The sequence below is a fragment of the Danio aesculapii genome, chromosome 4 (genome assembly GCF_903798145.1).
Source record: "Danio aesculapii chromosome 4, fDanAes4.1, whole genome shotgun sequence".
Classification (NCBI taxonomy): domain Eukaryota; kingdom Metazoa; phylum Chordata; class Actinopteri; order Cypriniformes; family Danionidae; genus Danio; species Danio aesculapii.
In genome coordinates this window covers 54,394,642-54,412,915 of record NC_079438.1, presented here as the reverse complement: position 1 = coordinate 54,412,915, position 18,274 = coordinate 54,394,642, and the positions used below count along the sequence as shown (strand labels likewise).

At 36.0% G+C, this 18,274-nt stretch overlaps 1 protein-coding gene across 1 annotated transcript in view; it reads left to right on the top strand.

The window, feature by feature from the left end:
• The window catches only part of snap91b (synaptosome associated protein 91b), a 39,057-nt gene extending 22,028 nt beyond the window's left edge, over nucleotides 1–17,029 (top strand). Inside the window, exons 17-24 of the mRNA XM_056456128.1 lie at nucleotides 3,091–3,156; nucleotides 7,727–7,858; nucleotides 9,560–9,584; nucleotides 9,692–9,758; nucleotides 12,610–12,663; nucleotides 12,737–12,835; nucleotides 14,442–14,542; nucleotides 16,781–17,029. Of these exons, the coding sequence (XP_056312103.1) occupies nucleotides 3,091–3,156; nucleotides 7,727–7,858; nucleotides 9,560–9,584; nucleotides 9,692–9,758; nucleotides 12,610–12,663; nucleotides 12,737–12,835; nucleotides 14,442–14,528 (530 nt within the window). The 3' untranslated portion in view covers nucleotides 14,529–14,542; nucleotides 16,781–17,029. The remainder of the gene's footprint in view (nucleotides 1–3,090; nucleotides 3,157–7,726; nucleotides 7,859–9,559; nucleotides 9,585–9,691; nucleotides 9,759–12,609; nucleotides 12,664–12,736; nucleotides 12,836–14,441; nucleotides 14,543–16,780) is intronic.
• Nucleotides 17,030–18,274: the final 1,245 nt, after the last annotated feature.

Here is an 18,274-nt window from a genome sequence, read left to right as displayed (position 1 = left end):
ATCAGAAGTCTCGCACATTCAGGAAAATAGTGCAAAATAAGGTGAATATGATCAATTACCCCAACAGGAAAATGTTTTTAAATGTTAATCCTCTTCTCCCGGTAGATCCCTTTGCTCCAGCGGCTGGTACTGCTGATAGTTCCCCTCAGTTGGACTTGTTCTCCATGCAGCCAGTAGATGACAGTAACTCTCTCTTTAGCTCAGTGGCGCCCTCTACTGTCCAGGAGTCTCTCTCCACCAACACCAGCATTGTAGCACCGACTGCTTCCCCAGCCCCAACGATAGACCTGTTTGCTGGTAAAAAAAACAAACAAAATAAACAAATAAATAAACCCTAATAGGCTAGATGTTTACTATATCATGTCCCACTTCTTAAAATCTGGAATAACAAACTTTGTCATATTTGTTTACTCATTATTTGCTGCTTTTAAGACAGTGTTAAAGCATTAGTTCACCTTAAAAACAAATATGTTATTAAATTCTCACCCTCATGTCACTTAAATCCAGAGACCTTCATTTATAAATATCAACAGGTTCCTTTAATTGCATAATGTGAATTCATGGTAGGTTTTAAAGGCTTAGTTCAAGCAAATATGATAATTCTGATAATTCTTGTCGTTTCAATCCCCTGAGACCTACATTCATCTTCGTAACACAAATGAATGTATTTTAGATGAAATCTGAGAGCTCTCTGGCCATTCAAAGTCCAGAATAGTAAACAAAAACTTCATACGAAGCTCCAAGAACACTTTTGTTGACAATTTTCTTTTTAAATGACTTTCCAATGACTTCTGCATCAGATTAAAGCACTACGGGTAATATGACGCTTGCATGTTGCGCTGCTGATTCTATCTGCAATACTTTGTGTTGTCAACAATAACCTGTTGTGGAAGAGAAGACAAAATTGAATAAATTAATTTTTACTGTTTTTTTTGGTGCACAAAAGTGTTCTCGGAGCTTCATGTGACTAAAGTTGAAGCCACATGTAATGTTTCGAAAGTGTTTTTGATTCATTTTCTGTCTTGGGACCATATATAGAGGGTCAGAGAGCTCCAGGATTTCATCTAAAATATCTTAATTTGTGTTTTAAAGATAAATGAAGGTCTCAGGTGATTAAAACAACTCAATTATTTATTAATTAATATCAAAACTATCATATTTGCTTGAGCTAAGCATTTTAAACCCATTTTGATTGCACATTAGATATTTGTGCAAAGCATAAACGCAAGAGAACTACCATTTCCAGATTTTAATTGGTTTGATTTGTGTATTATAGGAATATCATTTCTTTATATTTGTGTTGATACATGCTGTGTTGTGTTTAGGTTTTTTCGATCCCATGCCAGACTCATCTGTTCCAAAAACAGACCCAAACCCCAGCCTAGACTTGTTTTCAGCAGGTATTCGCTGCAGTGCATCTTATTCCTGCCTCGGTTGTACATTGTTTTCTCTCCATTCTGTCCTTGACTGCTCAAGGTGAGCCAAATATGCTTCTCTCCTGGGGCAGCCGAAGGAACTGACCGTCTAACACTTTAATTTCTCTCACTCCCTCAGGCCTTCATTCCCTTCACCTCTCTGTCTGTGTTTCTCCTGACATGTTTCCAAGGCCTATTAGTTACATGGACCCTTTTCACATTTGCTGGTTTCTCAGCAGCAGAAGTCATCATAGTTGGGTAAACTTAGAATGCAGTAAACTGGAGAGTACAACAAATATATTTAGCAACTCTATTTGCTGAAATAATAAAAGAAAAACTCCACAATGGTGTTCGCAATACTTTCAGAAAAAGGAAAAAATTTGTGTGAGACTGAAAACGGCAGCCAGAAGAGAGAATAATGTCACATATTAGTGCACACATTGACGCTGCATTAGAAACGCCTCACACAAACGGTGATTTATTTTTTGTAGTTTGTTGAAAAGATGATATAATGCATATATAAATACATATAAATGTTCACATATGTTTTTAAAAATCAAAATATTAAAAACTTTCGCTGATTTAAGATGCTGATGACCGTTAAACATCTTGTGAAAAGGGTCTATTATCACTTTCCCTTGGGCTTTTCTTATTCACCTTTATCTATGATGCCCAAATATTCATATTCAAGATATGTAATCTTGACAATGTTTGTTAAACAAGATAAAGTGAGCATTAAATAAGTAGCGAACTAAACTCCCTCCTTTGCTCCAGATGTGTTTGGTCCTCCTGCTCCTGCTTTATCTGCCCCCGTGAGCTGGCCAGACAGTGGGGCAAATCTGGACCTGTTTGGGGGTTGGTAACTACCCCAGTGTGCATGATGGGGGTCTGATTTGCTCAGAGGGTTGCTGTGGATTTTTTTACACTTGGTATTAAGATGTATTTTTATCATTCTGACCTTAGGCAGACCAAGGTTATATATTAAATCGATTTAACAATTTAACTTAGTTTTAGCTCCAGTGGTAGTCAAAACACATCTGTCTGCATTGCTTTAATCGTATATATAAATATAAACAATCACAATTATGCCTACTAAATAACACAGGGTTATTATAGGATGATTGGTGAGAAAGATCAGATAAAGACGGTTGTAATACTGTTTAATTACAATCAGAATCGTAGTTGATTCAGTAATAATCAGTGTCAGTGAGCTCTCCTACAAAAGTAATGGAGAACACATTTGTATGCATCTTAATATCAAGTAGATAGTGTCTTTTTTGGGGGAAATACAGCTTTTCTATTGGACGATGAACTATGGACAGTGGTTTTAAGGGATTTCTTCACCTGAAAGGAAAGGTGGAAAGACTTAAAAAGGTGTACGTGTGTGAGCTTTTGTGTGTGTGAGTTGTTTCTAAGCACATTTCTTTCTTTAATATGGAGTATTTGCTCTTGCTAACAAAATGTTAAAACAATGTTTTCTTGAAGATCTATTTCTGTCATTGAAATATTGAACGTTTAAGATGTCCATTTTTTTTTTCAGTTTTGTGAACATTAAGGACAAGACTAACCAAGCCAAAGTGATAACTTAAAGTCTCTCTCTGGGCTTGTGTCTCTCAGCGTAACGGTTTTGGCTCATTATAAACTGTTTTACCTTCATGCTGCATGGATGGAGCAGAATCTGCGGGTGCCGGTGAGGCTAAACAGGCTGCAGCAGCAGGAGGAGGAGGAGATCTGATGTCAGGTACGTCACCTACAGCCCACTACATCTTCATGACGTTTTCATTGTGCACATATTCATGTCCAGTGTCCAAAGGTCACATTTGCAACCATCAAAGTCCAAATCGTGGAAACTGCACCCCTAATAAAAGACAAAACCACAAATTACTACACTGTAAAAAATCTATAAAATGTACTGTGAAAAGCCAGCAGCTGTGATTGCCAGAACTTTACTAAAACATTTTTCTAAATTTTAAGATAAGCTGCTGTATTTCATTAATTTATAGTATTATACACCAATGTTTTCACAAGTTACACCAGTGTAGTATAAAAGAACGAACACCACACACTGTGGGTCCTATCATACACCCGGCGCAAGTGTTTTACTGCTATTGTCAGACCGACGCAAGTTTAATTTTCACGTTTTGCTCCACGTTGTTTAAATAAAAAATGCGTTTGCACCACTTTGTGCACTCATGGGAGTGGTGGTCTGAAAAGGAAGTGTGTTCAGGTGTTGTTGGTACGTTGCTATTTTGAGGCACCTGACATAGTCTGCACCATTGACCAACTAAAAGCTGCTCTAAAGTCAATGACGCAGAGTTTTTATTTGTTATTTAAAGAGCATGTTAGGGCGGTTCATTCCGCTGTGGCGACCCCCAGTTAATAAAGGGACTAAGCCGAAAAGAAAATGAATGAATGAATGAAGGAACATGTTAGTGTTATGCACCTATGCAGGTCCACAACATGCATACACATTGCTTTATACACACACAGGGATGTACAGCAACACACAAATATATTTAAAAACATGACAAATTAAGTAGAGTGTATCCACCACCGTTTTCTGAATTCTGAAAGGAAGAGGCCAAATAGAAAAGACTTGTGCCGCAGATGGTCTTTAACCATTTTCCTGCTACCTTTCCTGCTTACAAAGTGTGCCATGTAAATAGCAAATGCGCTGTGGCATGGCACAACTGACAGGGCGATGAGACTGGTTTCAAGAGTTCGTACTTAGATATTTCTTGATAATATTAGCAGTGTTTACATGCTGTCCTGGAAGAGAAACCCTGAGCTCAGAGATAATTGAGACCAGGGCTCCCGCCTGGTCGATGAGCATGTAAGGGGGTACGAGATCAGGTTGTCATTAAAAGCTTTCCCTGGTAAATGAGGAAAAGGGGGAGATGGGGTGGATGGGGGGATTCATCAAAAACAAAGATAAGGGAGCAATACTAGACTGGCTATTTATTGTGAGTTTGGATTAATTCGACTGACTTACTAATGATTACGGATGGGAGACCAGCCGCATTTAATAATATCACGTGCTCCTCTCGAAATTAGTTTGCAAAACTTAATGCACGTTATGCTCAAAACACACCCATAACTCATTAAGAGAATAAGGACAACCCTGATTCGGACATGCCATGACTGCTTTTGCCCAATTTGATTTAGACTCAGCACTTAGATCATTAAAATAGAGCCTGATACGTTTGTTAGGCCGACAAAAAAACACAACCATAAGCATGTGTGGATGAGGAAATCATATAATGAACCAAAGCACATCACAATAAACTTTTCCAACCAGCAGAGAAACATATTAATACACAGAAGACGCTCAGTGTCATTCACACAACAACTAAACACCCTCATGCTAACACATATAAAATTAAATAATGCAATAAACATTATTTATCAACATTAGATGTGACATAAAACTCCAACGTACATTACTGATGAGGGAAAGAATTAAAAAGAACCATATTGCCGTGCAGGAAATTGTGGAAAAGTCAATTGATGATAATGATGAAAAGCCTTTATTTGTCACATACACTTTTACATGTAGTGAAATTGGACCCCCCGACCATACACAGACATTACACATTTCAGGAAAAGACAGGTCAATGAAAGGTAGCTTTTAGAAAAAGGAAATAAGATACATTAGAGAAGAGGGAGGCGAAAGAAATCCCCTCTCAGACTGCCGTTGAAGTAGGGCAGTGTGAGATCGGGGGAAAAAAACCCCAGCACAAGCACATAAACGCATAGACATAACATCGCAACAGGGGAGGTGAATTAAAATCTATTAATCGATAATAAAGGGAACTAATTAAATAATAAAGGGAACACTTGGAGTTACATTGTGTTGTTTAAGTGTTTTCTTTATTTGTTTTTAAGCATTGTACATATATATATATATATATATATATATATATATATATATATATATATATATATATATATATATATATATATATATATATATATATATATATAGAGGAATATTACTGTTACTATTTTTACTGTAGCACTGTTACAGTTTTTTTAAAGGATTAAAATTACGGTCATTTCAGATTCTCATTGAGATCAATGATGGAAAGCAAATGTGCTCAAATGTCAACATTAAAAATTACAACTATTTTTATTTTAAATGCATGTTATAGTGAACAATTGGTCCATGCACACCTTTCTACATTTGTATGTGTGATAGCATCAGTTTTTAGTAGTGTGTGTGTGTGTGTGTGTGCTGATGTGAGATACTTAGACGTGGTGTTATTGATATGTTGAGCTCAGTGTTGTTTCCATCTGTTTCTCTCTCACACACCTGTGGTTTATCTTCATCTCTGCATCACAGACTGAGAAAGTCTTCTTCCCAATGCCTTGCTGCTTACTTCTGCTCTCTCTTTTCTCTCATCCGCTCATTCACTTTTGCTTGACGACGCTCTCTTCTTCCTAACCATGTTCACGTCCATTTCTTCCTCCGATGGTTCAAATTCCCTCTCTTTATCGTTTGTTTTTCTTCATTTTCCTCCTCTCCTTCCCTTCATCTGGCTCTTGGGTCATTGCTTGCTTCCTCCTGTGCTGCTGGTGAGTTCTGATGCTCCTACATTAGATGCAATCCCAGAGTGCATTGCTGCATTTGCAGAATAGTGAATTCAGCTGATAGAATATGAGTGGACGAATGAATGAGTGGACGAATGAATGAATGAATGAATGAAAGTAGACACAGTGCTCAACATAAATGAGTACTACACCCCATTTTGAAAATGAATATTTTTATCCATTTCTCAGTGAATATAGGCCATATTTTGGTGCATTTGAACAAAACAGATTTATTAAATGGATATGTTTATTAAAATAACATTATATGATTATTAAAATAACAATTATATGGATACACCTTAATAAAATGGGAATTGTTGGTGATATTAACGTCCTGTTTGTGGCACATTAGTAAATGTGAGGGGGCTCATAAAAGAATAAAGTTACGTTAAAACCAAGCACACCATTGCTTTTCTTGTGAAATTCCCAATAAGTTTGATGTGTCACATGACCCTCTTCCTATTGAAAAAATTAAAGTTGGATCCAAGATGGCGAATTCAAAATGGCCACCATTGTCATCACCCATCTTGAAAAGTTTGCCCCCTCACATATCCTAATGTGCCACAAACAGGACGTTAATATCACCAACCATTCCCAGTTTATTAAGGTGTATCCATATAAACGGCTCACCCTGTATATGCACAAAATTTATTAACTTAAATGAGAGTTTTTTGAGGGGTGCATTCATATATGTTGAGCAGTGTAAGACAATTGTCAATATATTGTGATAGTGAACATGTGCAATATATTAATATTGTTGGTACTTCTTTAAAATACCTCGAATGGTTATTATTTTTATTTTTGAGTGTCTTTTCACCAAATGCTTGAAGAATTAATAGGTCATTTATTAAGTTAATCTGACATATACAACATTAAAAAGCTCTTTGGTTATCTATAGGCCTTTTGTTTGTTAACTATGTACATTAAGATTGCATTTAACAACAGTTAATTTAACTAATTTAAGTCATTGTAATGACAGCTATAAAAGCATTTATTAATTTTAGGTGATATCAATACATTTTTTAACGCCTAATAACATCAGCATTAAAATCTAAAGTCCTTATTGTTTTAATAAATAGGGTTAAAATAGGCAATGCCTATTTTTGATGTGCTTAGTGCACTGAATTGAACAGAAAACGCATTTATCAACACTTTTTTTGCAAAATAAATGTTTTAAAGCAGCACAAGAGAATGGACTGAATAATTACTCAGTACACAGTAAAAGATGACTTATTCCACCAGCAGGATACAGCCACGTCCACACCATTAACACACTGAAAAAATTATTCATTGGATTCATTATTTTATTAAGGTAAGTGGTTACAGACAATTTAAATGGGCTGAATTTAAACTAATTAAATGTAGTAATGTTAAACTTAATGTGTTTGTTTAAATTCAGCCCATATAAAATCCTTGCAACCACTTACCTTAAAAAAAATAATACATCCAATGAACCAATTTTTTAAGTGCAGATCCAACACTTAAGATTTTTCAGTGATGTTGATAACTAATGAATATTTAATGTGTGGGTTTGAGTGTGTGTTTTATTACTCTACTGTTAGATAATAGCGCTCAGCCCTGTTTCTTCCTGCTATCATCTTTAGATATTTCTAGTACTAGTTGCCATACAGATATACGCTGTTAGCATTCAGTTTATCTCAGTTTTTTATTATTACTCAGACTGAAGCTCACTATGTTCCTCTTTGCTCCTCATAAAAAAGCGTTCGATGGATTGGGCGATGTGCTCATGCCAGCTATGGCTCCTCAGGCCGCAGGAGCTTCACCCATGGCCACTTCACCCGTCAAACCCATGGGAGGAGACCTGGACTCAGCTATGGCTAACATGGCCGGGAGTACGTTTACATTCACTTTTACCATTGTGTACTTCTAAATCATGCCATCTTAAAAGTAAAGGTTATTTGGTAACAGTTTAGAATAATGATCCATTAGTTAATGTTAGTTAATGTATTTACAACCCCAAATCAGAAAAAGTTAGGACAGTATGGAAATCGCAAATAAAAAAAGAAAGTTGTGATATCCAAATTTACTTTGATTTGTATTTCATTGCAGACAATATGAACACAAAATATTTCATGATTTGTCTGGTCAACTTCATTTCATTTGTAAATACACATCATTTTCTGTCATTCAGACCTGCAACACATTTCATAAAAACTCAGGATAGGAGCAGTTTAGGGCTAGTCATCAGGTAAATTGGTTAAATAATGATGTCAACAGGTTATTATAATTATGATTTGGTACAAAAGCAGCATGCAAGAAAGGTCTAGTCCTTTAGGAGCAAAGACAGGCCGGCAGTTTGCCAACAAATACATGAGAATATTATTAAAATATTTAAAAACAATGTTTCTCAATGAAAGATAGGAAGACATGGATATTTCATCATCAACTGTGCATAACATCAATAACATATTCAAGGAATCTGAAGGAATTTCAGTGTGTAAAGGACAAGCGAGCAAACCTAAGCTGAACTACTTTGATCTCCAAACACTCAGGCGGCACTGCATCAAGAATCATCTTTCATCTATAAGCGATATCACCACATGGGCTCAGGACTACTTTGGGGAATCTTTGTCAAATACCACAATACGTAGTTACATCCACAAATGCCACCTAAAACTCCACTGTGCCAAAATGAAGCCCTATGTTAACAGTGTCCAGAAGTGCCGTCGACTTCTTTGGGCTCAGAGACATCTGAAATGGACCATCACACAGTGTAAACGTGTATTATGGTCAGATGTGTTGCAGAAATGGACCCCGTGTGCTCTGGTCCAAAGAAGAAAATGATCATCCAGAATGTTGCAAGCAACAAGTCGCAAAAACCAGGGTCTGCCATGGTATGGAGTTGTGTCAGGCCCTCTGCAAAGGTAACTTGCACTTCTGTGATGCACCATTAAAGCTCTTATCCAGAGACGCCCATGCATATTTCAACAAGACAATGAAACATCACATTCTGCACACATTACAAAGTCCTGGCTGCAGAGGAAGAGGATACAGGTACTTGACTGGCCTGCCTGCGCTCCCGACCTGTCTCCAATAGAGAATGTATGGCGCATTTTGAAGTGTAAAATGCGACAAAGAAGACCCTGTACTGTTGCCCAAGTTTAGATTTGTTTGCAAGAAGAATGGGACAAAATTACACCTGAATCACCTGGTGTCTTCAGTCCCTAAAGATCTTTTAAGTGTCGTGAAAAGACTTGTGAAATTAGTCAAAGTGGCAAATGCTTTACTGTTCCAACTTTTTGAATGTGTTGTAAAAACCAAAACTGGTATATGTGTTTATTTGGAAAAAACAACACAAGAAACACATTACATAATGTGCTGTTGTATTATCTGCAATGAAATAGAAGTCAAGATAAATTTGGATATCACTACTTTCTTTTTTCCATACTGTCCCAACATTTTCTGATTTGGGATTGTAAATACATTAACTAACATTAACTAATACAACCTTATTGTAAAGTGTTACAGAAAAATGTAAGACAAATTTTACATTGTAAGACTGTAGAATAAAATATCCCTCTGTGTACTTTCAGATTTGGCAATGGGGAACCAGAAACCGTAAGACACGCAACTTCCTACTATGTATTGCACCATATTTTCTTGCCCTCTTAAAATAAATATGTGTGTATATCTGTCCCTCCTCTGTTCCTGTCTCCATCTCTTAGGGGTGAAGCAGCAGGAGGGGCGAACTGGCAAGCGCAGGTACCCACCCCTAGCTGGGGCGTTACAATGGTAAATGTTGTGTTGTTCTGTAGATGTGGAGCATGAGGGTGGAGGCGCATGGCTTTGAGCAGCATGACGTGGAGCCGATCACAAGCTTCCATCTTCTCTCTGACTCACTCAGTGCTCCAATCAGCTCAGTGAACAGGACTAAAGAGGCGGAGCTTTCTATAAATATGAGACTAAAGGAGCTGATATTCTCACAGAAGAGATTTTCTGTACTCTTTATTTGGGGAGGGGGGATTTTTTTTCCGCAGAATACTGTTAACAAGCAAACATGCCGACACCAGTCAAGCTGCTAATGAATATGTGCATATGCAAATGTTCAGGGTGGGTCATTTAAATGGATACACATTAGTATATGTGAGGGGGCAAACTTTTCAAGATGGGTGGTGACCATGGTGGCCATTTTGAAGGCAGCCATCTTAGATCCAACGTTTGTTTTTTCAATAGGAAGAGGGTCATGTGACACATCAAACTTATTGGGAATTTCACAAGAAAAGCAATGGTGTGCTTGGTTTTAATGTAAAATGTGCTGCCGATTGTGTTGGATTGTCAATGCAACCCTCTTCTCCCACTCATCGTACACTGATAGCAACACCACAGGAGAAATGCCAGCACAGGCTTCCAGTATAAAAAGTTCCAGCTGCTGCACACCATAGACAACAAAGATAGTGGGGCCATTCTTCATCAATGGAAACCTCAAGGCCACTGGACATTTGAAATTGCTATGATGATGTGTTTCTCTCTTTATGCACTGAAGCTGGCACGTTCCCTGGGTTTTTCCAGCAAGATGGTGCACCACCACATTATGGGTGTCAGGTCCGAGCATTCCTAGATGGACAGTTTCCTGAAAAGTGGATTGGTCGTCGTGGGCCAGTTGAATGGCCCCCCAAGGTCTCCCGATCTGACCCCCTTAGACTTTTATCTTTGGGGTCATCTAAAGGCAATTGTCTATGGTGTGAAGATACTAGAAGTGCAGCACCTGAAACTACAGATACTGGAAGCCTGTGCCGGCATTTCTCCTGCGGTGTTGCTATCACTGTGTGAAGAGTGGGAGAAGAGGGTTGCATTGACAAACCAACACAATGGGCAGCACATTGAACACATTTTATATTTTTATAAGTGGTCAGAAAATATATAAATAAATAACTATAATAAATAAATAACTCATGAAATAATAAAGTTACGTTAAAAGCAAGCACACCATTGTTTTTCTTGTGAAATTCCCAATAAGTTTGATGTGTCACATGACCCTCTTCCTATTGAAAAAAAACAAAAGTTGGATCCAAGATGGCGAATTCAAAATGGCCACCAAGGTCACCACCCATCACTCCTCACATATACTAATGTGCCACAAACAGGACGTTAATATCACCAACCATTCCCATTTTATTAAGGTGTATCCATATAAATGGCTCACCCTGTACTATACATTCAGCAGCATCAAATGATAGCTAATTGTATATTTGCAGTTCTGACATACAGTTAAAGGCAAAAATTTTAGTCCTCCTATTAAAGTTTAATAAATAATTTCTAGTAACTACCTTTTTTTTGTCTTTTTCATGATTACAGTACATAGCATTTTGATAGTTATTACTAGTATGCATCTTAAAGTGCTCTTTAAAGGCTTAACTAGTTTAATCAGGCAATTGGAAAAAAGTGTTTCACTCTGTAGCCAATTCGAAAAAATCGTAAGGTGGTGGATAATATTGACCTTAAAAATCTTTTCCTTTTTAATTAAAAACTGCTTTTATTTCAGACAATAAGACATATTTCTTTCTCCAGTTAAAAAAAAGGGCTAATCAACACATGTAATAAACACACACTAATATGACCTCCCTTTGTATAGCGTATATGAAAAGCACATAAACACACACATCACGGCGCTGCGCATGTGCATGATAATCATATTCAAGGGTTTACATGCTTAGATTTTTTTTCAAATGATCAGATTACTTCAGGTGTACATCACCCTTTTTCAATCTGATTTACATTTTAATTGAGCTTAATTACGTTGACTGAAGAGCTTACACAAAGGTTTTTCAGTCAATTACGCCATGGATGCATTAACATACAGATACTTGAGCGCATGTAAATGTAGGTAGCATTGCTTTAAAACTTCAAACCTGTTTCTCTCTCTCTTCTTAATGCACGATTGCACTAAACTCCGACTGTTAACCCCCATCCCAGTGTGTGCAGATTCCCTTCTGTGTTTGTGTGTGCGTCATAGGGTGTGTCTCAATCAGCTCCCTAGCTTCTGAAGTCTTGGATCAGTAGGTCATGTACACAAGGGCAGTAATGAGATTGAAACTGGTAATACTTTAGAATAATGGTCCATTAGTTCTTGTATTTACTAACATTAAGCAAGCGTCAATAATCTTGTAAATCATTTATTAATCATAGTGCGTTATTAAAATCCAAAGTTGTGCTTGTTAACATTAGTTAATGCACTGTGAGTTGACATTAACTAATGTTAACATAAATAACATTAACTAACGTTAGTGAAGATTAATAAATACTGTAATAAATGGATTATTAATAGTTTGTTCATGTTAGTAAATACATTAACTAACGAACCATTATTTTAAAGTGTTAAACGTCCATTAAGGGAGCATAGTGAGCATAGATGTGCCCTGATTCTCACAGTGCATTGTGAGACTTTTCAGGGAGCAAACATATCAGTGCACTGGAAGAATTTTCCTAGGAGACAGCACTTAAAATGTCTGACGCCCTGATCAGCGCACTAACTAGTGAACAAGAGAGCGAATTGAGACGCACCCATAAGAGTCAGTTTGTTTAAGTGTTGTCCTGTGTCGTTTGGTGCTAACCTTCCCCTCCCTCATCCCTCCCACCCACTTAGACTCCCACTCTCGGGGTCTGTCCTGTCATGGGATCCCCGTCACCGTTTGGCATGGTAAGAGTGTGTGTTTATGTGCGTGTAGACGTGTATATTTGAGTCTCTTACTGTGTCTCTCTGTGACCCACAGCCTGCAGGAGGAGCTGCTCCCATGATGCCTGGCTCACCGATGATGGCTGCTCAACAACCAGTGAGGCCACAGTTTCCAGCAGGAGCCCCTGGACAACCGGTACTTCATTTATTATAGAAAGTAAAATGGTTAAAAAACTATATCATTTGTAATAAGTATATTTTCTTTTAACAATATATTGATTTCATGATTACAAACTGTAGTGAAAGTCCCTTTAAGGCAAGTCATTTCACTCGGCGTCCATCTTTGAAACACCTCTCGGGCAGTATGCTTGGGCATTCTGTTTGAGTGGGGAAACATCAAATTCTCCAAAATTGCTTGCCAAGCTTACCATTGAACTTCATTTTACAAATCACTAACATAATTAAACATCTACTGTCTCTTTAGTTTCGTTTCTAAACGTCCAAATTACACAAAATCAGCAGAAACTCACATCTGGTCCAAGCCCCTTGCCCAGAGTATCGTCAGTCTATAGCAATCGATGATTGGCTCCTGTCCTAGAAGGCGGGCTTTTTTCACTATATAGCAATTAACGATTGGCTCCTGTACTAGTAGGCGGGGCTTTATTCACCATATTGACAGTTACACTGTTCCCTATTCAAAAAGATTCCAGTGACATGTCGTGTGCATTCTATTGTCTTTGCTGTAGTTCACCATAATAATTTTTTTATAATTACCATAATATAATTTGATCATAAACCAAAGGAAAGTTAGCTATATTATGTAAATACAATTGTATTTTTGATGCAAATGAAAAGTATTTTGTTTGTTAGCGTTAGATTTAGTCTAGTAACAAAGACATTAAAACATGTTTCATTTTCGTAAATGTAAAACGAAACAGTACTAAATGAAAAAAAAAAAAATATATATATATATATATATATATGAGCAATTCCAGCGTTACAGATGTGACATCTGCAGTAAAATCTCAAAACATAAATTGACAGAGGAAGTTTATGTTAACATTATATTCAAAAATCTATTGATATTTTTCAAAACAACTAGCCACAGAGTTGTGGGAGCAAAAAAATATCAATCTGTAAAAATTTATATATATAATTCAAAATTGTCTGCATGATTGCAGTTATATACAGTTGAAGTCGAAATTATTAGCCCTCCTAAATCATTAGCCCTCCTGTTTTTCCCCCAATTTCTGTTTAATGGAAAGAAGATTTTTTTTCAACACATTTTAAACATAATAGTTTTAATAACTCATTTCTAATAACTGAATAAAGTGTCATTTAAAGGCTTAACTAGGTTAAATAGATTAATTAGGCAAGTCATTGTATAACGATGGTTTGTTCTCTAGACAATCGAAAAAATGTTAAAATAGTTTTTTTAAAAATTACTTTTATTCTAGCTGAAATAAAACAAATAAGACTTTCTCCAGAAAAAAAATATTATAGGAAATACTGTGAAAATTTCCTTGCTCGTTTGGAAAAAATCGAAAAATATTTAATAATTATTGCTAATAATTATTAATTTATAAATTTAATCATTATGATTTCAACTGTACATTAAAATGCAAAATAAAGATAGTTCTTTAAATGTGATCGTAATATATAAACTAATGATTGAATTTACAGAAATGGTACTATAACCTGATATATCAGGTTATGAAATGACTTATTTCGTTATATCATATTTTTGTCATATCGCCTGCCCTAATTAATGGATACTTGAATTATTTGCGTTTCCTCCACAGATGTCTCCAGGAATGGCCCAGAGTCCCAGGAAGCCCCCACCTCCTAAAGACCCACTCGCTGACCTCAATATCAAAGACTTCATGTAGATGAGCAGCTTGCTGTGAGTTTAACTACAGATACTGCACATGTGACAACACAAAATGATAATCTGCATCGGATGCATCTTGTTTTTAATATTAAAGGTTTCGTGACATGCTTTGAAATATGCATATTTATTCGATGTTTGACGTAATTTCAACTGAAAAATTTAAGAGAAGGTGGGACATAGTGTAGCTCCTCCCCTTTAAATGAACAGCCAATAGCGTTTTGCTTTACCACAGCTCTGCCAGTGAGAGTGGTTGAGCTCAAGCGCATCAAATGAAAATAAGAAGCGTCTTGAAGGGGGCACGGCATGTCAGATACTAGAGAGAATGTGGAGAAAATGCAGTATGGGCTAATGTGGGGGAAAAAAATAAATAATAATAAATAAATAAATATAAAAAAATAATAAATAAATTAAAAAAAATAATAATAATAAAAAATAAAAAAAATCGCTGATCCATTTAGGCGGAAGTGACAAACTACAAGCTTTTGTGTCACTGTTTTGGAGCATACTAGCTTATAGATATTTTAAAAATTAACAAATACTGATACTAACATCAAAGAGCTTAGAATCACCAAGAGCCGACACTAAATAGAACGTTCCATTGCAACAGCAGCGCCAAGCGATTCCACCATTCTGGAGTGAAAGCGATCAGCCGTCCATTGGATCTTATTGCTGTCGCGATGGCAAGCAGCTGCTTTGTTTTTTATTTATTAATTTAAAAAGTGCATCAATGCTGAAATACAACCTGAAAGAGGCCAATACAACACTTAAAATCATAGACTGGTGATCATCAGCACTGTTAATGGTTTATTTTACAGACTTAATGTTTAATAAATTAACCATAGTTGTTTTCTTGGAACTGTCACTTTTAGGGGAAATTACTTTAAATGACTTTAATTTAATAGTTTACACACTAGCATAATACATATTAATACTGACACGTTAAATTAAATTAACATGACTTTCAAAATAGGATGTTTATAACAGATTAATAACTGTACTTTTTTTTTGGAGTATTATATTATAATAGCACATAATATTTTTTCCAGTCTTGTCTGTTAAAAAAAAGACTAATAAAGTTTTTATTTAAAAAGCTACTTTCTCCAAATGTATTTATTTTTTTATTTTTATATATTTTTATTCATGATTTTTAATGCTGTCGTTAAAAATCACGGAGGCCATATAAGCTACCTGATAATGTAGTTTTTGTTGTGTATACTCATTTTTGCTTCACCCTAATTAGAGTAAAACAAAACAAGTTATTTTGTTAGGCTTACTTTTATGTTATATGTGAAACAGGTATTTTAGATATCAGACGTATTAAACTTAAGTCTTGTCATCATTTTGGAAATTGTCTGAAATTTTCATTGGGATATTGTTTTAAAATGTTACATTTTAAGGGGATGTACTCATTTTAACTCATATTTAACTCAATATTTTAATTCATTCCGTCTAACATTAGTCATCCGTGCCGTTTTCCTATTGAAATTTTCATACCAAAATGGTGCCACTAGCAGCATCTAGTGTCGCCTCTTGGTGATTCTATGCTCTTTGCTAACATCTAAAACTGTTTTATTTTAATTTCATGTGACCTTCAAATCATAATAATATTTCATACTGATGCTGTTGTATTCTATTTTGGAACATCAAAGGCAGCTTCTTGCGGAATGTCTTCTTTAAAAGCATTTGAAAAATGGTAATCATTCAAAATTTTGACTGTTGTAAATACATACAGCTATGAGGATCAATGGAGTATATGCAGCCAGCCAGCCTCAGCGCTTCCTGTAAACTGTCTTTCCTTTATAAAATAGCCACGTTTAAGGTCTGATTTCTTTAAAAATCAGTGATCTTCACTGCCTGATTGATATACGATACAAAGCGGGTCTCAGACCGGACAAGGAGCACTGCATTAAACTCCATTTCCCCCGCCATGTCTTTAAAATACGAGTTTATTTTACCCCAGTATTTTCAATGGAGTTTCTGCACTAGCCTGCTGATCCTGATGGTGCTAGCATATACACGGTCTTTCATCTGATTTTATGCTTGAACAACTAAATGAATGCTTAAAACTAAATGACAGATTTAATTAAATTACAACATCGATGCCGTAAAAGCAACCTTATGAAATAAAAAATAGTCACATTAAGCTTTCACCGGAAGTTTAGCATTGGCTGAAAAACACTAGCTGTGCACATACACCATTGCTACACGATAAAATGCTAAAAGCTCTTTGTTTTCTTTTCTCTATTGCAGATGTCACACTTCTTGTGCAGCCCTGATGGATCAGATGTGCGTTTTCTCTCTCTCTCTCTCTCACTCTCTCTCTAAATCTTCCGTTCATCATATTTAGGGCCACCAGTCCCTCTCTCTCTCTCTCTCTGTCTGTTGTTGTAGCACAAACCGTGACCGTGACTAAGTACATGTGTGTACGTGTGTTTGTATTTCAATGTTCTCAGTTACTTCAGATCTATATATTTAAAAAAAAAAAAAAAAAGATAATAATATGAAGAGTAACGGCAGATGCATTATTGAGCGTGCATCTGCAGGACTCTTAATTGATAGATGTGCATTCATTTCTCCTGACTCGCTTTCCGTGGGAAAAATCAAATCAAAAGTGTGACGTTTTCTGTGGAAAATGTTTTTTTTTTTGCTGTGGTAAATATCACTGGGCCAGTCTGTGTCATCATCAGTCGAGTATTAACAATATTTTATCTTCTGTGGGAACAATATCTGCGTATTACGATAGTGTCTCACGCACCGTTTGTTTTTAATCAACGCCCTGATTTGATTCCTTTTCGTATCTCTATTGATTGTGAGTTACATGCAACATGTGACGATATCTGATGAAACTACATATGCATTTTAGAATATTTTAAATGACGGATTGTTTTTTGAATATCCTTAGTCTTTATTTTGAGATAAAAAAAAGAAGTTTGAATATATTTTAGTTATGTCGAAAGTTTACTTTGCATACTACATGGCTAGTTGGTAAAATCCCATTTGTACAAAAGTCTGTGTACACGATCGCAAGGCGCATCCAGTCCTCCTAGTAAGTATATTATTATTATCACAGCATGTAATTCCTCTGTTGTGTGAACGGGACGCCATTGAGCCAGATCCAATTCTATCAGCAGCAAACTTCATTCAGGACTCAATATAACTGGTGTTTTGTTGTATTGCAAAGTGAGTGTACTACCAGTTCTGTTTGCTGCAAGTATCCAGCATATCGAAGGGACAGACAGCAGTTTTAATGGGACAGTGTTGCATTTTATTGATGGCTGTTGTTTTTTTTTTTATTTCAATTGAACATTTTTGTTTGATAAATTTATTTTTGGATGGATTAACACCCTCTGCCCTTCACCTTTGTGCATGTTAGTCCTGTTGAAATGCAATAAACAGTGATCTGGAGAAAAACGCCACCGAGTCGTTATTGGGTAAAGGGGTTTCACACCGAGCTGAAAATAAACATTAATGCAATTTTTTTTTCTCTATACGTTAAAATGTTTACATGATTTACAGACAAAAAATACACCTATTTAAGTGTCATTAAGTGTAATATACAGTGGGTACAGAAGTATTCAGAGTCCCTTAAATTTTTCACTCTTTGTTATACTGTAGCCACTTGCAAAAATCATTTAAGTTCATTTTTTCCTCATTAATATACACACAGCACCACATATTGACAGAAAACACAGAGTCATTGACATTTTTGCAGATTTATTAAAAACAAAACATTAAATAATACAT